Source organism: Carcharhinus amblyrhynchos, chromosome 12 (genome assembly GCF_965287045.1).
Source record: "Carcharhinus amblyrhynchos chromosome 12, sCarAmb.v2.hapA, whole genome shotgun sequence".
NCBI classification, from domain to species: Eukaryota; Metazoa; Chordata; class Chondrichthyes; order Carcharhiniformes; family Carcharhinidae; genus Carcharhinus; species Carcharhinus amblyrhynchos.
In genome coordinates, this window is record NC_137335.1 from 71,527,595 (window position 1) to 71,548,321 (window position 20,727).

Consider the following 20,727-nt stretch of genomic DNA (forward strand, 5'->3'; position numbering starts at 1 on the left):
CATGGGATAAGAGTATTTTTGTACCATTTTCCCACCACTTCCATGGCTCTTCCTTTAATGTCATGTCAGTCATGCAGAAAAACAGCAGAAGTTCAGTCCAGTCTGTTTTAAGTGTGAACATAGGAGCTGGAGTAGGCCATCTGGCTCCTCGAGCCTGCTCCACCATTCAATAAAATGGCTGATCTTTTCATGGACTTAGCTCCACTTACTGCCTGCTCACCATAATCCTTAATTCCTTTACTGTTCAAAAATTTATCTGTCCTTGCCTTAAAAACATTCAACAAGGTAACCTCAACTGCTTCACTGGGCAGGGGAATTCCACAAATCCACAACCTTTGGGTGAAGAAGTGCCTCCTCAACTCAGTCCTAAATCTGCTTCCCCTTATTTTGAGACCCATGCCCCTAGTTCTAGTTTCACCTGCCAGCGGAAACAATTTCCCTGCTTCTATCTTACCTATTCCCTTCATTATCTTATATGCTTCGATAAGATCTCCCCTCGTTCTTCTGAATTCCAATGAGTATTGTCATTGATATGTCGGGTTGCTTTACTGATCAAGAATCCAATGGAGTTCAGTTTATGGAGGGTAAAGTTCATTCAGCTCTTTTCTGTTTGTGTATTTTTAAACTGCATCGCCTCCACACACCATTCTCCATCCAAAGTGGAGGTCACTGATGCAGTAAGTTTTATTACCCAAATGTGTTTTTTTGTTCCTTTCATGATTACTTTGGTTATCAATATTTACATTTTCTACTTTTTCCCCATTCAGGCGTGTTTTGAGAAGCTCCCAGAAACTTCAGTCTGCCAAACATTGGTGCAGCTGTTCTTTCCTGTTGCTTGTTGACATAATTGATCATTATTTTGTTGCTAAATTGCCCTAACACCTAGACCTCATTAAAATTCCTTAACATGTACAGAATTCTTTTTGGAGCTAATGTTTTTGCAAACTGATTTCTTGAACCTGTTTTATTTGATAGAGGGCGATGGACAGGGGCAAAGTAGGACAGCCAGAAGCAACGCAAGGAACCCAGGTGAAGAGGAACCACTGTTCAGTGTAGACACTCATACAGCTAAACAGCTGCGGCATTTCAAATTTCTTTCTGTCTCATTTATGGCTCAAATTCTCACCTCTAACAGCTTCGTTGGAAAGGTAATTTTGTTTTGCTTCTAATATAAGTAATTAGCTGTAAAGAATCATTTGTACACCGTGAGTATTTTGGTGCTTAATATTGAACTTCCTGTCCTCTAAGTTGTAAATCAATGTGAGGCTTCAGTGGAATGAGCAGAATTAATCCACTTTATTGTGCAGATCCACTTAATTCCATAGATTCCAGGAAATAGCCTAACGACAGGTCCAGGCCAAGGCCTGTTAGTAGAGAACTTTTCATTATATCTTGCTACACTCCACTGCCCAAAAGGTTCTCAATTATAAAAAAGATCAAACTGCTGGAGAAGATTTATGAGGATGATACCAGAAATTTGTAGATATACATGTTAAAGTTTTGACAAGTTGGGTGTCTTTTCCATTGGAAAAAAAAGGCAAAGGGTGACCTAATGAAAATATTTAAAATGGTGAAAGTTTTTGATAAGAGGGGACACAAAACCAAAGTTTCCACTTGAGGAAGAGCAGAGCTAAAGGCTACCCATATAAGATAGTCATTAAGAAATCCAGTGGAAAATTCAGAATAAACTTTTTTTAACCAAAAGGTGAGAATGAGGATTGGTTGAAGTAAATTATATAGATGCATTTAAGGGAAAGCTAGACAAGCATGGTATGTGAGATGGGAATAGAGGGTTACAGTGATAGACTTAGATGAGGAAAAATGGGAGGAGGCTCAAGTAGAGCATAAATGTTAGCATGGAACGGGTAAGCTGAACGTTCTGCTTTTTTGTCCTATATCCTACGTATTTTTTTTGAAGTAAAGTTTATTTATTAGTCACAAGACTTACATTAACACTGCAATGAAGTTACTGTGAAATTCCCCTAGTTGCCACAGTCCGGCGCCTGTTCGAATCTATGCACCTAACCAGCACGTCTTTCAGAATGTAGGAGGAAATCGGAGAAAACCCACACAGACATGGGGAGAACAAACTACTCACAGATAGTGACCCAAGCCGGGAATTGAACCCAGGTCCCTGGAGCTATGAGGTAGCAGTGCTAACCACTGTGCTACCTTATGTAATGTCAATTATTTATTCCTCCGTACAGCTTCACAGTATCTGACCCAGTTACGGTTCTATTGTGATTTTTCAGTTTATTGTTTATTTTACTTGAAAACAGCAAAATAATGCTTTGATTTTATTGCTTTCTGGAGTATGTTTTCAAGCCAGTTCCTCTAATGAGCAATTTATTTGGGAGTCTCAAGCGCCTAGTTAGCAACAAGTTTTATTTCTACAGAATGAAAGCTAAAATTACTTCAAGTTTGTGATAGTTGAAAATTTTAAAAATGTCACTCATGAGACTCCAGATAACTGCATTGGGGTTTATGGCGAGTAATTTGAAAATAAGAACAATTTTAAACAAGCATATTAATTCGTGAGGGGATAACGCTGGATGGAAGAGTCTGATTTTTTTAAAAGTGCACATTGATTTGAACCAAATCAGCATTCTAATGTATGGCCATTGACATGTAACAAAGAAAAGCACAGCACAGGAACAGGCCCTTCAGTCCTCCAAGCCTGCGCCGATCACACTGTCCTATCTAGACCAACCACTTGTATCCCTGTATTCCCCGTCTGTTCGTATGTTTATCCAGATAAGTCTTAAATGTCGCTAACGTGTCTGTCTCAACCATCTCACTTGGCAGCGCATTCCAGGGCCCCACCATCCCCACACATCTCCACTGAACCTTTTCCCCCCTTACCTTGAACTTGCGCCCCCTTGTAAATGTCATTTCTACCTGGGAAAAAGCTTCCAACTGTTCACCCTATCTATACTCCTCATAATTTTATACATTTCTGTCAGGATCGCCCCTCAGCCTTCATCTTTCCAGGGAGAACAATCCCAGTTTATTCAATCTCTCCTCTCAGCTAATTCCCTCTATACCAGGCAGTGTTGGCTGTGTTTTCCTCTGCATGTTTGCTGCCCGATTTGCTCTGCATTTCTAGCATTTTCTGTCCTTCAAAATAAGGGGGCCCCACGGATCTGAGTATGAACTAATTTGCTAATCTCCTGCTGCAGACAATGCTATCAGTGTGGTGTGTCACAGAAAATGGTCTACCTGGGGAAATCATTTGCACTGTCAAGCTAAATCAAACCACATTCTTTCCATTAGAACTTGCTAATCACAGTAAAGTTTATGGGCACTAAAAGGAAGCCTGTTGCTGACATGAGGGAGAAAGGAATAGAGGAATATGTAGGCGGCATGCAAAGTGATAATTAGGCTAGGGAAGAAGCTTGTGTGGAATATAAGCATTAACATGGAACAGTTGGCTTCTTTCCATGCTGTGGATTATTTATACTGTGCTGGAAGGCACTTGCTTTTCACAGAATAGCTCCTGTTAAATGTTAAGTGTGCTCACTGAATTTCTTTGCCTTTACATTAGGTTGCAGAGTGTGATAATTCTGAAGAAGGACAATTGCAGAAGTCTGAACAAAGGTAGCCAATTGTCTGCTGCAGTTTATTGTGATTGTTATAAATCTATGGTGTTCACAGTGGTGTCCCTCCTATAAACAACCCCTGTCTTAAATTCAAGATCTTACCTGTACTGTCCAATATCTAATCATACAATAGCATAAGCCAGGTGTGCTGGCTTGTAAGCTGAACTGAATATTGTGTCAATTCAATTTCAATATCACTATTATCCAGACGGAAACTCATTTCCTGTAAAATTGTTCATTCATTAAAAGAAGATAGATATGAATGAATAACAGCACTAAAAGGAAGAAAATTCCTCTATCACACAGATTTAACTTTAATTAAATATGTATATTCCAATGCATTGAATTAGTCAGTCGGTGAGTCCCTCTGTGCATGCATATTTTTGCCTATACACCAAAGCCCTATTAAAAGTTCTTGTGGCAAAAGGCACAAACGCACTCAAGAATTGATTTGCCCTCAACCTGAGGAATTGTAGCCTTTTCCAATCTTTCATATGTACCCTCGCTTCTACTTCTCAAATCTTTTATAGACAGACTGAAAATATTTTCAATGAGACCAGGTCTGATATGAATTTTCCACCTCCACTGTCTTACAGTCAACATGTGAATATACAGGATAATTTCTGGTCAAAGCTTCCCATTTGGCTTCAGTTCCAGTTCCTCCTCGTTAAGAACGAAAATTATTAGCCAGGCAATCTTACACTAGATAAGCAGCCTGACTGCTGTTTGGTCTAACATTAAAATAGATTCTGGCTTACATGGTGAACACTGATTTTTCAGTCAGCCAACTAGGTATTTCCCTGAGTGAGCCATGCTGACCATAGGAATAGAATCTCCTCTCCATTTTGTTACCACAAGAATTGGGCGGACTGTCTCTTCAGCTTCCCTATTCAATAATTTGCTAGTGAGTCTTTCATTGAAATTGGCTGCATGCACTCACTTGCACATATTGTTGAGCAGACTCGCACTGCTGGACTCATTATTAAGTCATCCCAACAGTTATCGGCATAGCTGTTTGTACAAAACCTGAAACAAGATAGCAGATTAACATACAAGCTCCCCTTTCTCTTAGCAATTACAATAAGGAGAACACTAAACCTGCATAAACTCATTTTAATTGAAAACATGGCACTTGAATGTAATTCGTTTCCAATTTTCTGTAAGAAAAAGTCTAAAAAAATCCAAAACCTGACAGAGCTTGTGGTGTTCACTGATACTCAACTGCATGTAATTTCTCAACACGCTCAATTGTAGGAACTTTGTATATCAAAGAGAAACATAACCTGAAGTTTACAGCTAACTATCATCAGCACAGAAATAGCCACTAAGCTGAATAAAGTGGTCACACCAAATTATAATGTATTTAAAGAATCGGAATAATTACAAGTCTTGATTACTTTTATTTTCTTTCTGATATGGATGATGCTGACAAGTCTGCAATGTACGCCCACCTGTAGTTGGTCCGAGAAGTTGGCGGTGTGTAGACTTCTTCGGCCACTGCAGTCTAGGTACTGAATCGTGCTCTTAATATTGAGGTGATGGGACTACCACCCTAATTTATTATCATTCAGGTCCTCCAATTAGTTGAGATAAGAAACAATAAAAAAAAGTGGCATTGGCTCATAATTTCCAAGTTCTGGGGTATTGTGAGTGGGGACGTACCCCACCAGTATGCTGGGGGGATTCCCCCCACTCCCCCACCCAGTCCTCCTGGAATGGAAAAATCACTGCAAAGAGTGTCTAGGCAGCACAATCAAGCACAAACCTCAATCCCCAAGATACCTTTTTAAAATTCTATTTCAGCCTTGACGATTCATCGCACCTTGCAGCTGAAATGTAAAGGCCACTTGACTGGTCAGCCCGCCCGCCAACTGTAGAGGCAGACAGACCATGTCAAATAGTTTTCAATTGGCCCTCAATGGGCTAAGTTTGCCTGCTTGCTTGTCGAGTGGGCACACTTCTGACTTCCAACTACATGCGGCAATTGAAATATCGCATGAGTTCACATTTTCCTTGTGTGTTTTAACATGCTTCCGCACATCCACCCAAGCAACATAGAATTCTAGCCAATGTCACATTACATTGTATAATATCTGAAGTGGGTATTTTAAACCACTAAAGCTTAATAGCGACTAAGGTTTTGAATTTTTTTGGTAAACTGTTGGTCATCAGGTTGCACTTAAACCTGGCTCATTTTCCGGAGCGGTCCTTCATGCATTGGTCCTGTTCTGTTTCCCTAGGTTGTTGGAGGAAATTCTGTGCTACATCAATATGGTTGCTTACAGCATGGAGGAGAATGCAGAGAAACCAACAGCCAAATTCTGGAGAGCTCTACTCAATCGGTCATATGATGTCTTAGATAAGGTGGGTTTGAAACCTAGCTGTTCGGAGTCTTTCTTTTCAAAAAAATTAGATGTGGTGTTCTTGCGACTGACAATGCAGATTGTTATGAGAGAGAGATACTCATTTGGGTGTTGACTTTGGTTCCATTTGACTCCCAACTCCATGGCTTAGGACATAGTACTACGCTCAAATGTCAGGTAGGATTGAGGGAATGCTGAGAAATTCCTTCTGCCTCTCAAGTGATTTAAAAGATCTCAGGACAGTATTTGAGGGAGAACTGATCTATATCTGTCAAACCACATCACAAAAATAGATTATCTAGTCCTGCCTGATCTCATAAAATCGTAGATTTCTACAGTGCAGGAGGTGGCCATTTGGCCCATCAAGGTTGCACTGACCACAATCCCACCCAGGCCCTATCCCCATAACCCCATGAATCTACCCTAGATTGTCCCCCTGACACTGAGGGGCATGTTTATCATGGCCAATCCACCTAACCCGCACATCTTTGGACCGTGGGAGCAAACCGGATCACCCGGAGGAAATCCATGCAGACATGGGGAGAGTGTGCAAACTCCACACAGACAGTGACACAAGCTGGGAATTGAACCCAGATCCCTGGCACTGTGAGACAGCAGTGCTAACCACTGTGCCACCGTATTTGCTACTGGATGAAATTAATTGGCTGGCATTAGCTGACTTGACAAGGATGCAGTAACAAAATAATCCATCTGAACACTCCTTTATCTCCCTGGTACAGGTGAATGCCTTGCTACCGACAGAAACCTTCATTCCAGTGATACGAGGGCTAATGAGTAATCAGTTACCTTCAGTTCGACGTAAAGCTATGGATCTCCTCAATAATAAGCTCCAGCTTCACAAGACAGTGTGCCAGGAACATCAGGTGAGGTCTTCATTCTCTGTTAAAATGAGATGCAAATGCTTCCACTTAAATAAACATTATTGATTAAAAGGTACTTGAATAATGTATAAGCTGCCATAGTTTGAGGTTCACAATCTTGAAGCTTCAGGTGTTGAAGGAACAAGGCAGAGCTGCCAGCACTACATTTTTGATTCAAAGCAGAGCCCTCTCGTCAGCTGACTAATGTTGATCTGAGCTCCAACACAGACGTGCACACCCACGGTTTCAGCCAGAAGACCCATCACATACTTGAAAAAGCTGGCCCCTACAGATCCTTCCCCGAGCCAACCATAGATCCTTACCCAGAAACATGGGAGCACTATAATGAGGCCATTTGGCTCATTAAGACTGTGACAACTCGTTTGACCGATTGGTCCCAATCTCCTCTTTCCCCCATAGCCTTGCAATGCTTTTCCCTTCACTTTCAGAGTTGAACGCTAAAGCTCATCGTGATTCAGTCCACAACTCTGGTCTGCTGATCTGTCAGACGCATCCTTTTAAATGTGCTCCTGTGACTATGATTAAAGACCTTGTATTCATTTCCAAGTTGGCACGGCCACCAACATAGATGCTGTAAAGCTGTTGTAAGGACGCTTGTGTTGAGTGTATACAGCACTCGCCTTTATTGCATTTGGAGAGCAGTTGTGCCTATTCCTTTTAGTCCTGTGACACAACTGATGCGGGGGAAACTGAGCACAGAAGATCAGCTGCTAACATCTGCGCACAGTATAAAGTCTTACAACACCAGGTTAAAGTCCAACAGGTTTATTTGGTAGCTGCACTCCAAAAGCTAGTGGCGTTTGCTACTAAATAAACCTGTTGGACTTTAACCTGGTGTTCTAAGACTTACTGTGTTTACCCCAGTCCAATGCCAGCATCTCCACATCATGAACATTTGGTGTGGCCAGCTGGAGCACTGGAGCTGAGTGAGGGTGGAGAGCTAGAGGCGTCAGTTCAGTAGCTCAAGAATTCTTCAAATGATCACAGATTTATCTTTTCCATCAGAGGGTCTCCTGTTCGTTCTCCTTCTCTCCAACCTCCTCTTGGTAATAACAAATAACTGAATTTCTGGGGAACCATGTATGTTTTTTTACATGGTTTGTTTTGAATTCTGGGACACCCATGCTAGCATCTTAAGAAAAACAAGAGTCCTCTGGATTTTCTTTCCTTGTCAGGCTGATGGTCCAGTATCATTGGGCAGTAATTAATTGCATGGATTTCGAGCATTCTGACTACAAAGCAGAAGGAGATCATTCAGCCCATCACACCTACATCAGTTATTCAAATCAAATTTCCTAGGGACCTCAATATAAAAGCAAAGTACAGTGGATGCTGGAAATCTGAGGACCATAACTTCTGAGCTTTAGGGCAGTGTATCTGGGAGATACCCCAGAGAAACAGTGGGGAATCCCTGCTTGCCCAGAGGTTCCTGAGTGAAGATTGCATAGCAATTGCCCAAGAAATTCAGAATTCCATTGGACAGTTGCCTTAAATTGAGAACCATCTGAAAATGCAATTTAAATTACAAGTTTTATGATGCTTACAGTGTTATAACAATAGTTACCTAGATTGATGATTACCCAGACCTGCTGGTTAGGTGCATTGAACCAAACAGGTGCCTGACTGTGGCAACTGAGGAAATTTCACATTAACTTATTTGCCGTGTTAATATAAGCTTTACTTGTGACTAATAAACTTTACTTGATACTGTGCTATTAATACATTGTATATTGAGGAGGACTGCGTTAAGATGGTGTTTTTCTACAAGGGATTCGGTTTGACTGGAAGGAAGGCAGCAGATGCCAAGAAAACAGAATAATTCATTTTAGCGAGGAATATGTTACTTTGCAGACCTAATGCACCTTTGTTTATTTACGTTCTCCTGGGGGTTTCAGACTGGGTTGACCAAGTCATGTGATTTTTTGTTAATGGGAGGAACTAGGCTTGTAGCAGAAAAAACAGTTTCATTCTCATTTTAAAGAGAGTGTAGTTGCCGAGAAGGCAGGTTAAAGAAAGCAGCCTACAAGCAGCTTCCCCTCCAGAAAATCTCTGTGGAATTTCCAAAGCTGTTAGCCCAAGTCCAAATGAGGATATTTGGATTTGCTAACTATAACTTTGAAGTGGGGTTTAAGTCAATAAGATAAATGTTGAATAATTGGAACTGACTAGTGATAAATTAGCAATTAAGAGTTTCTTTTCAAGTTCAAAGAGTGTTCAACGGTTAAGAGTTAAACTGTTCCATTGTATTAGAGTTACATTTAAATTATATTATGAATTAATCTTGGTTTGATTTTAAAAAATCCCTAATTTGTCAATGGAATCACTCATGAGGCAAAACATCCTTTCTTCACATTTATGCCAAAATAGAAAAATTGTTGGGAACTAACATGGCTTCATAATATACCTTGCTGTTTCTGCTCTGGCACCCTAACACTAGAGAGAGTTAGAAGAATTATGACAACTTTTATTAGCTTCTGGGTAACTAAAGCACTGCCCCTATCCCCATGGTAATACCCCTGACCGCACCTCAGCTGGTGTCATAAAAGGGAGCCATGGTTTTCCTGTTTTTGACTGAGCTGCCCTTGACTGTAGGCCCCAGAAACCTGCTGTACTACATCAATCTTACCCAGCCTGAGGTGGAAGGTCAGGCAAAGTAGGATCTCCTGGATTTCCAGGTAAGTAATTTCAAGTGGGATGGCAGTCCAACTCAATTTCCACTCTGTCAGAAGTTAGAACCCCATCTATGGATATACACAGAGCTTAAAATTTAGAATTGACCTTTCATCTAAACTCCAGTAACTGTTTCTGTTGGCACAGGTAGGCTGAGTTTTTCAGCATTTGCTGTTTTTGTTCCTGTTACAATAACCTAATGTTTTCCTCATGTCAGGCTTCATCTACCATTGTATTATTCTCACACACTTGTTTCTTTGGGGAAGTGGACATTGCTGGTGAACTAGAGTAGCATTTATTACTCATCCCTAATTGCCCTTGGGAAGGTGGTGGTGGTGGACTGGTTTTCTTCAGCAGCTGCTGTCCATGTGATGGGCAGTAAGTCTTTATTCTTTGTCCTTGTTCATAAACCCATCTTTTAGGTTTTTCTAAATCCGTTTATAACTTACTGCGCTTATCTGCAAAACTTACACAAGCCACTGAAAGCAAGATTTTAATTTAGTTTCACATTTCTAGTCTTGTTGGTTTTCTTTTGTCCCCTCCTTTGTATGTTTGCGAAATGGTTGCTTAAGCCTGGTGTCTTGTCTCACCAGGTGAACTTGCTTTTGAGCCTGATTGAGGAACTTCTGAATGTGGTGTGCTGTAAAGAAAAAGAAGTGGAACAAGCCGTTAACCGTCAGACAGCCCTCTTCAGCCTGAAACTCCTGTGCAGGTGCTTTGGTACGAATCACCAGAGTTCATTCATCCCTGTGCTGGCATCTGCTGTTGACATCATCACAAACAATGAAGAGAAGGAAAAGAATGTGCTGGGGAGTGCATTGCTTTGCATCGCTGAAGTTACCACTGCACTCAAAGCACTGGCAATACCACAGCTTCCAAGGTATAGAACCTGTGAAAGATGCATGTGATGTACAAGGAGAACTTATCAAAATTGTAATCTGTAACAGTAGGTAAAAGACTGGTGCCCTGAAAAATCTCATTACTATATAACATTTATACATAATCTCGTTACTATATAACATTTAAACCATGTATCAAGGGTGGCGTGATGGCACAATGGTTAGCACTGCTGCCTCTCAGCGTCAGGGACCTCGGTTCGATTCCCAGCTTGGGTCACTGTCTGTGTGGAGTTTGCACGTTCTTCCTGTGTTTGTGTGTGTTTTCTCCGGGTGCTCTGATTTCTTCCCACAGTCCAAAGATATGCAGGTTAGGTTGATTGGCCATGTTAAATTGCCAAGGGACAAAAGCAGGGATTACGAGAATAAGGCCTGGCTGGGATTGTGGTTGGTGCAGACTCAATGGGCCGAATGGCTTCTTTCTACACTGAAGGGATTCTGTGATATCTTGTGGCACTGCTCAGCTTATACAAGAACAAGAAATTTGTCCCTCCTAGCAAGATGGGTAATTTACAGACCCAGTTGCAAACAAGAACCATTTTTGGTAGGGTACTATCTGTATAAAGTGGAAATACTCCTTTACAAGAATATTTCAGACTGTTACGTGTTAATTGTATTGAATAGGAATAGCTTGAGTTCTTAAGATTTACTATATTGTATGAACTAGTTTGTTCTGATTCTGCAGATAAAGATGAAATCAGATCTGCTGTCAATTTTCCATGTCTTCTGTGGAACCCAGCACTCAGATTTACTGCATTTAGCCACAACACATAGTGTTCAACTTGCTGAGTGCTTTTCTTTAGAATCAGAATTAAAGATAAATGGTAGAAGTAAGAAGGAAACACATCATTGTGCAATAAGTCTTTTTGTCCCCATTTATAGACCATTTTGTTTTGAAAATTTACCAATGCTCACATTTAATGAGAATGGATTTATTTTGTGTAGGCTGATGCCGGGACTGTTAAAGACCTTGAAGAAACAGAAGGAGGTGCAGTCCAATGAGATTTATTTACTAAGTGCTGTCACAGCTTTGCAGAAAGTTGCAGAAACATTGTCACATTTCATCAGCCCCTACGTATTGGACATCCTGTCACAAGTAAGCTTAACGGAAATCTGTTACTGTGCAGCAGAAACCAAGTGTGTTATTTTCATCAAGCTGAAGTACTCACGCAGTGATATTCTCCTGTAGGTCTCCCACTTGACCAAGATTGCTTCAACGACAGGTCATTCCTCACAGCTTAACCTGCGTCTAACATCGCTTCAAACTACGCTAGCCACAAAGCTGGCTTCTCGAGTTCTGTTGCCGGCGGTTAGCAAATGCTACGTTAAACTTGCCAATGGCAATCAGGTTAGCGTTATTTCCCATTGGGATTGCTGTTTTCTTTCTCTCTGCTGTTTGACCCGATGGTGATGGAAAATTCCAGAGGTTTATGTATCTATGTTTGTGGCCATTAAACCTCATGATTAAGGCATAGTGCTAACCTGGAAGTTTTGTTATTGTACAGTAATTACACGCAGGAGCTTAGTTTAAATGAAAGCCGTAAAATATGCAATAACGTTTTACACTATAAAAGAGGTCACAAATAATTAACCTGATTAATGAATTATCTGTATTCAGATATATTTTATAGATTTAGTCGCATCACTATGTAGCTTAGTTGGCTACTCGGATGACATTTTATTGTGATCTTCTTTTCATACCTTTGTGTGAGACACTAAATGTTTTCGTAAATCCTCCTTAATTAGGTTTGGACTTTTGCATAATACCCTAACATATTTATTTTCTTCAATGTTCATTAGTTTACATTTTATTGTTTTCTTGAAGCCCTTTTATGTTACAGAACATATCAAATAACGCAGAAATGTTCAGTTTCTGTTTTGTTAAAGTATCTTGTCCAAACTGCAAGTGTCCCTTAGCTTGAGCAGCAAATCAGTCTGTTTTTCTGTCAAGAACATTGCATGTGGCTGGAACATCCTACATTCTAAAGGACAAATATTGCAGTCCTCTCTGTTCACACTTTTGCATATATAGTTATACAGCACAGAAAAGGCCCTTCGACCCATCAAGTCTGCACCAGTGCTGTAGGTTTTTCTTCAGACAGTCAGTTTCAGTTGTGATCAATTCAACAGCACATTGTTTAACTCAGACAGAGAATGTGGAGAGGCAAGAGTCAGTCAATGATGGCTGTTATTTATTCCTACTTGACAGACAGTAACAGTAGCACTGGCTGGGTGTGCCTTGTCACCTAATGCATGGTGTTAGTCATGAGAAAATAGAGCTAATTTGTAACTTGTTTGTATCTCCTCTTAGAGTTATTTAGGTCCACTCTTCGATATCCTGAAGGAACATATTAATAACATGGAAAAGGAGCAACTGAACTCCCATCAATCTGAGCTCACGCTGTTCTTCCTCAAAGCACTGGATTTCAGAGCAGACCATTTGGAGGTATTACACGCAGACTGAATGATTTTTCTTTATTTTCCAAAATGGGATTATAAAAAGGAAATCACAGATTAATTTTATGCATGTGACTTTTGTAATTGATGGTGGGGGGAGAACGCCTCTGAATTTAAGCACAAAATGTACAATTTAACCCAATTTTGAATCTCTGGTGGCTCATTTGATAGCACTGCTTGTGGGTCAAAAGGCAGTAGGTTCAAAACCTCCAATTAATGCTTATGTTCACAATCTGGGCTAACACTGCGGTGCAGAATTTAGTCAGTGCTGGTCCACCAATTGGCAAATTGTGTACCAGATAGCAGAAATTAATGTTGTGGATGCTGGAATCTGAAAGAAAAACAAAAGTGCTGAAAAATCTCAGCAGATCTGACAGCCTCTGTAGAAAGAGTTTGAGAATAGGTGTATTCTCTCTCCACAGATGCTGTCAGACCTGCTGAGGTTTTTCAACATTTTCTGTCTTTGTAGCAGAAATTTAAGATGATTACCATGAGAGTGAAGGAGAAATTTTAGAGATTTCCTTTTGCACAGAAGGTTGTTAGGATGTGGAATGCCTACTGGAAAGAAAGGTGTAGGCGGAATGCGTAATACCCTTTTAAAAGAAAAGGTATGCATATTTAAAAGGGGAAATTTAAAAAGGAATGAGACTGTGGTTAACTGAGAGCCAGTGCAGGTATTATGGGCTAATGGGCCTCCTTCTGTGCTACAAAATGCTAATGTCAGTGTTGCACGATGGATAAAGAAGATACTGTGAGATTTAAAGAAGAGTAAAGTGTTCCCCTGCCACCCTGACCAATGTTTGTCCTGCAACTAACTACGAAAAATCATTTACATCTCACTGTTGATTGTGGGATGTTGTTGGTGCAGAGTTAACTGCTGCACTTGCTTTTTGTGCATAATGATCTATCTGACATCCTAGAACTTCCTACAGTGCAGAAAGAGGCCATTCGGCTCATTGAGTCTGCACCAACCACAATCCCACCAGGCTCCATTCCTGTAACCCCACATACTTATGCTGGTAATCCCCTGATACTAGGGTCAATTTAGCATGGCCAATCAACCTAACCCGCACATCTTTGGAGTGTGGGAGGAAATCAGAGCACCCAGGGGAAATCCACGCAGAAACTCAGTCACCTGAAGCTGGAATCGAAGCTAGATCCCTGGCGCTGTGAGGCAGCAGTGCTAACCACTGTGCCAACCTGTAATGTGTTTTGAGATGTCTTGTTCACTGTTCTCTGGAGCTGTGATTTCGACGAGTGGCTGCCTTTTGGTGAGTGTGCTGCATTGTAATTACTGTAATTTGACTTAATTCTAGTTCGGGAGGGTTTTTGTTCATTTTTGCGCTCCGTAGCGGGAGATAGGCGCGGGGGCTGCTGGGAAGGGAGTGCGGGAGTATAAAAAGAAGGCCAGGGTAGATAGCGGGCAGCGTCGGGAGCGGGCAGCGGAGTGAGGCGGGAAGTAGAGTGAGAGGTAAAAGGGCTTAAGCTCACTGGGCTTGGGCGAGCGCAGGCTCGGTAACAGGAATTAATAGGACACCTTAATAGGGGGCTAACATAATGGCAGGGTCTAGGGTTACACGGGTTCACTGTGTTCGTTGTCATATGTGGACATTTCTGGAGACAGCACATCTCCCGAAAGCCCACATATGCGGGAAATGTCTAGAGGTGCAGAGATTAAGGGCCCGGGTGAGGCAGCTGGAACTGAGGCTGGAGGATATGTTTTTAGTTAGGGAAAATGAGGAAATAATGGATAGGGACAGTAACACTGAGCAGATACCAGGACCAAGGAAGAGAGATGGATGGGTTACAGTTAGGAAGAGCAAAAAGAAAAGGAGTCATGGCACTAGGACCGCCCCGGAGGAATTACCCCGGAATATCAAGGGTGGGGTGACAGCTGGGGTAGAGAAGGCAAGGGAGGGAGATCAGAATACCGCGGAGGAAGGGAAGAGTGCAGGGTGTGAGATAGTGGTGGGGGATGGGAGAGTCAAAGGGATTGACAGGCGGTTCTGTGGGCAAAAGCGGGACTCCAGGATGGTAGTCTGCCTCCCTGGAGCAGGGGTACAGGATGTTTCAGAAAGGGTAGAGGGAATTTTGAAGGGTGGAGGGACTGAGTCTGATGTGATAGTGCACGTAGGAGAGAAGGATGTAGGAACAAAGTGCAGGGGGGACATACGTAGGCAGTTCAGGGAGTTGGGGGCTAGGCTGAAATGTAGGGCCTCCAGGGTGGCGTTCTCTGGGCTGCTGCCGGTGCCTGGGGCTAGCAGGGCTAGAAATAATGAGATACTCCAACTCAATGCGTGGTTGAAGGATTGGTGTAGGGCAGAGGGTTTTAGATTCGTAGACCACTGGGAAGTCTTTATGAAAGAGGGGCAAATATACAAGAGGGATGGGGTACAGTTAACTGGGAAGGGTGTGCATATCTTAGTTGGAAGGTTAGCTGGAGTTTTTCGGCAGGGTTTAAACTAATATGGAGGGGGGGTGGGGAGGTGGGCGGAACTGGGATTGGGGATAGGGTAAGTCCGGAGGGTAGGAAGAAGGATCGGATTGTTACTGAGGGTCTTCGGTGCATGTGTTTCAATGCTAGGAGTGTGACTGGCAAAACAGATGAACTGAAGGCAATAATGTTCGAAAGGAAGTTGGAAGTGGTGGCGGTGACAGAGACTTGGTTAAAGGAAGGGCAGGACTGGCAGTTGAATGTTCCTGGGTATAAGTGTTTCAGGCGTGATAGGGGTGGGTCGCTGAGAGGTGGGGGAGTGGCGTTGTTAGTTAAGGATTGCATCATAGCAGTGCAGAGGGAGGGAGGTATAGAGGATATAGGAATCGAGTCGCTTTGGGTGGAGTTGAGGAATAGGAAGGGAGATGTTACTATGTTGGGTGTGTACTACAGACCGCCCAACAGCCCGAGGGCTGTGGAAGAAGGGATAAGCAGGGACATTCTAGATAAGTGCAGGAAGAATAGGGTGGTGGTAGTGGGAGATTTTAATCTCCCCGGGGTAGATTGGAAGGTGCCGAGGTCAGAAGGTGCTGACGGGGAGGAATTTGTACAGTGTGTAATGGAAGGATCCCTGGAGCAGTATGTGGATAGCCCGACCAGAGAGGGGGCTATACTGGACTTGGTTCTGGGGAATGAGCCTGGGCAGGTGGTTGACGTTGAAGTAGGAGAGCATGTGGCTAACAGTGACCACAACTCTGTCTGGTTTAAGATATTAATGGATAAAGAGGAAGCCTGTCCTAAGGGGAGGGTGTTAAACTGGGGGAGGGCTAGATACAATCGGATTAGGCAGGATCTTAAAGATACGGACTGGGGTAAGCTGTTTGATGGCAGGTCGACGCTGGGTATGTGGGAGTCTCTCAAGGGAAAACTAAAATTTTTGCAGGAAAGGCATGTGCCGGTCAAGAGGAAGGATGGGAAGGGTAGGATTAGAGAGCCGTGGGTAACTAGGGATATTGAGGACCTGGTCAGGAGGAAGAGGGAGGCGTACATTAGATCTAGGCACTTGAGGACAGAGATAGCGTTAGAAGAATACAGAGAATGTAGGAGAGAACTTAAAAGGGGCATCAGAAAGGCAAAAAGGGGCCACGAAATGGCTTTGGCGGGTAGGATTAAAGAAAATCCTAAGGCATTTTACTCCTACGTTAGAAATAAAAGGATGGTTAGAGGGAAGATTGGTCCTCTCAGGGACAGAGGAGGGGAACTATGCTTGGAGCCTGGGGGAATGGGGGAGATCCTGAATGAATACTTTGCGTCGGTATTCACGCAGGAGAGGGGCCTGGTGTCTGGTGCTGTGCTTGAGGAGTTTGAGGATCCGTTGAGGGAAATAGTCATCACAAGGGAAGAGGTGTTGGGACTTTTAGACAGTATAAAGACGGATAAATCTCCGGGGCCTGATGGCATCTATCCCAGGCTGCTAAGGGAGGTGAGGGATGAAATTGCTGGGCCTCTGACGCAAATCTTTGTCTCTTCTTTGGACACAGGTGAGGTCCCAGAGGATTGGCGCATTGCAAATGTAGTACCGTTGTTTAAGAAGGGTCAGAGGGATAACCCAGGGAATTATAGGCCGGTGAGCTTGACTTCAGTTATAGGCAAGCTAATGGAGAGGATCCTCAAGGATAGGATGTATGAACATCTGGAGCGCTGCAATCTGATCAGGGATACGCAGCATGGCTTCGTTACAGGGAGGTCGTGCCTTACGAATCTAGTGGAATTTTTTGAAGAGGTGACAAAAACGGTTGACGAAGGACAAGCCGTTGATGTCGTCTATATGGATTTCAGTAAGGCGTTTGACAAGGTCCCTCATGGTAGGCTGATAGAAAAGGTGAAGGCTCATGGGATACAAGGCCAGGTATGTAGATGGGTGGAGAACTGGCTTGGGAGGAGGAGACAGCGAGTAGTAGTGGATGGCTCCTTTTCCAATTGGAGGTCTGTCACCAGTGGTGTGCCGCAGGGCTCGGTACTAGGACCTCTTCTGTTTGTGGTATATATTAATGACTTGGAAGAGGGGGTAGGTGGTGTGATCAGCAAATTTGCTGATGACACTAAGATGGTTGGATTGGCGGGTACTGAGGAGCAGTGCCTGGCAATGCAACAGGACATAGACAGGCTGGTAGATTGGGCAGATAGATGGCAAATGGAATTTAATCCGGAGAAATGCGAGGTGATGCACTTTGGCCGGAATAATGTGGAGGGGAGTTATACGATAAAAGGTAGAACTATCCGGAGTATAGATACGCAGAGAGACCTGGGGGTGCAAGTGCACAAGTCCCTGAAGGTGTCGGTGCAGGTGCAGAATGTGATGAGGAAAGCGTATGGTATGTTAGCCTTCATAGGAAGAGGTATAGAATATAAGAGTAGGAGTCTGATGTTGCAGTTGTATAGAACGTTGGTTAGGCCTCACTTGGAGTACTGCGTCCAGTTCTGGTCGCCGTACTACCGGAAGGATGTAGAGATCCTGGAGAGAGTGCAGAGGAGATTTACCAGGATGCTGCCTGGTATGGAAGGGCTGTCTTACGAGGAAAGATTGAATGAACTTGGGCTGTTTTCCCTTGAGAGACGTCGGCTGAGGGGGGATCTAATAGAGGTTTATAAGATTATGAAGGGGATAGATAGAGTAAATGGTGGTAAGCTTTTTCCGTTATTAGAAATGGATAGAACGAGGGGTCACGAGCTTAGGGTGAGGGGGGCTAGGTATAAGACAAATATTAGAGGGCAGTTTTTCACGCAAAGGGTAGTGGGGGTGTGGAATGCACTGCCGAGTAAGGTGGTGGAAGCAGGCACGCTAGGGTTGTTTAAGAGTCACTTAGACAGCCACATGAGCGGGCTACATATAGGGGGATATAGTAGGCCTTACTAAACTTTGTAGGCTTGGGAATACGTTTTGCCTCAGGGATGTTACAGTCTGTTTAATAATAAATTTTTTGTCTCCACAGGCATTTAAGTCCAGCAAGGGGCATGCATGCGGCAGGTTGTAGTGGGCTGCTCTTGGACGTTGCTTCGGGAGTTGCCTATTGCTGCATGTCGTTAGTGTGCTTAAACTGGACCATCTCGAGGGCAACATGACAGCTCAGAGACTATCTCTGTTGCTGTGCAGACACATGGATTTGGGCCTGTGTCTGTGGGAGTTTGCACGTTCTCCCCGTGGTTGCGTGGGTTTCCTCCGGGTACCCCGGTTTCCTCCCACATCCCCAAAGATGTGCTTTTAGGCTGATTGATTGGGTACTAAATTGTCCCTAAATTGGACCTCCCTGATCCTGGCACATTAGGCGTAGACTAAAATCATGAATAGGACACTGAGACAGTGGGACGGCGGCGTGGGCTCGTTGGGCCGAAGGGCCTGTTTCCCGTGCTGTGTTGTTCTTTGTTCTTTTTCTTTGTTAATACAAAAGACGTAGGCTGGAATTCTCTGACCTTGCTCGCAGCTGGGATCCTCTAGTCCCGCAGCAGTGTATAGAGATTTGGCTGAGTGCCAAATTCTGCATTCTCACTGGGAGCAGCTGCGGAGCGAATGAGGTTGGAGAATTCCAGCCCCAGTCTTGATGCAAGCGTTTATTCGATAATTATGGAATTGTTTCACACAAGCCTTCACTTGACCACCAGTATGCCCACACAAGCATATTTTATTATCTGCTCTTGCTGATATTTTACCATAAATTCTACACTGGTTAGCCCTCTGCAAACCAGTTATGTTCACATTAAGTTGCACAGTCAGAAAGATGTGGAGGTTCAACCTGGTCATATCCTATTGATGGCCTCAAAGCCTGCGAATTCCTTTATTTATTATGCTTGATGGGTGAAGGCTATATGTATATTCATGTTTACAATATGGTTAAGTGTTACTCTAATTTTTTTTAATATTCAATTTAAAATGAACATGTAAGGCTGATTTTTCCTTTTGTTCCCCCATTTCACCCTTACAGGATAGTTTGGACGAAGTGGAAGAAATTGAGGGACACATAATTAACTGCCTTGTTGGTATGGTAATGAAACTTTCAGAGGTTACCTTCAGACCCCTGTTCTTTAAGGTATTTTACTGATATTAAACGAGTGGCGCTTTGATATTTTTCTGTAGATTTCTGTTTTATTTTTTAACCTCTGACCTGTGGTTTCTTTCTGATCAGCTGTTTGACTGGAGTAAATCTGGGGGATTCCCTAAAGATCGATTGATTACATTCTACCGTTTGGCAGACTGCATTGCAGAGAAGCTGAAAAGCTTATTCACCCTATTTGCTGGGCATTTAGTGAAACCTTTCGCTGATATTCTGAACCAGACAAATACTGTCAAAACTGGTAAGATTAAATCTGTCGTCTATTTAAATATTAATCTACTTCAGTGGTGGGGAAACCTTTAAGAGACAAGGGACAAAATTAATTGACACTTGGAAAAATACGAGTAGCCAAATCACAGGCAAATCATATTTAACTAATTTGGTTGGGCTTTTCGATGGCAGTAATGAAAAAGGATGGTTGTGATTGATGTATACGTGAACTTCCAAAAAATACTCGTTAGCAAAATGAAAGCCTGTGGGATTAATAGGATAGCAACTGCAAGGATACAGATGTAGCTAAGGGACAGACAGCAGAGAGTTGAGGTTAATGGGTTACTTTTCAGACTAATGGAAATATGAAGTTCCTCCACGATTGGTGTTAGTGACAGTGCTCTTTTTGATATAGATTAATGATCTAGTCTTCGGTGTGCTGGGCGTAATTTCAAGCTTTGCAGGTGACACAAAACTCAGAAATGTACTAAGCAGTAAGGAGAGTAGCCAGAGACTTGAGGCAAACATAGACTCTAAAAAGGGGCAGGCCTCTGCCAGATGCAATTTAATGCAGAAAACATATTGGTCATTTTGGTAGGGAGAATGAGGAGTATATAAGTAAAATAATACAATTTCAAAGTGTCTACTGCGCACAGACACCTGGGAAGTACAAATAAACATCTTTAAAGATAGTAGAACAAGTCGAGAAGGCTGTTAAAAGGCATATACAGTATCCTTATCTTTTATAAATACGAGTGCAACAGTAAGGAAATTTCCTTTATGAAACACTTGTTAGGACTCAACTAGAGTATTATGCCCAGTTCTGAGCATCACACTGGGAAGGATGTCAAGACCTTGAACAGGATGCAGAGGAGATTTACGGGAATGATACCAGAGGTGAAAGACGTCAGTTAGATAAAAAGAGATTAGAGAAAGTGGGGTAGAGGTTTGTGGAAAGATTTGATCAGAATTTTCAGAATTAAGAAGGATTCTGATTGACATAATATAGGCGACCCAATCAGCAGTCATCGATGTCAGATTCCTTACTATATCAAATGCACTATGAATAAATAGCAAATGCAGTTGG

General features: G+C 42.6%; 1 protein-coding gene across 2 annotated transcripts in view; it reads left to right on the plus strand.

The window, feature by feature from the left end:
* heatr1 (HEAT repeat containing 1) overlaps positions 1 to 20,727 on the plus strand; it is an 81,408-nt gene that overhangs the window by 56,526 nt on the left and 4,155 nt on the right. For both annotated transcript variants that reach the window (XM_080200679.1, XM_080200678.1), the window contains exons 32-41: positions 976 to 1,148; positions 3,545 to 3,597; positions 5,840 to 5,963; positions 6,703 to 6,846; positions 10,128 to 10,414; positions 11,376 to 11,526; positions 11,620 to 11,778; positions 12,742 to 12,876; positions 19,302 to 19,406; positions 19,503 to 19,671. In XM_080200679.1, coding sequence (XP_080056805.1) covers positions 976 to 1,148; positions 3,545 to 3,597; positions 5,840 to 5,963; positions 6,703 to 6,846; positions 10,128 to 10,414; positions 11,376 to 11,526; positions 11,620 to 11,778; positions 12,742 to 12,876; positions 19,302 to 19,406; positions 19,503 to 19,671 — 1,500 coding nt within the window. The remainder of the gene's footprint in view (positions 1 to 975; positions 1,149 to 3,544; positions 3,598 to 5,839; positions 5,964 to 6,702; positions 6,847 to 10,127; positions 10,415 to 11,375; positions 11,527 to 11,619; positions 11,779 to 12,741; positions 12,877 to 19,301; positions 19,407 to 19,502; positions 19,672 to 20,727) is intronic.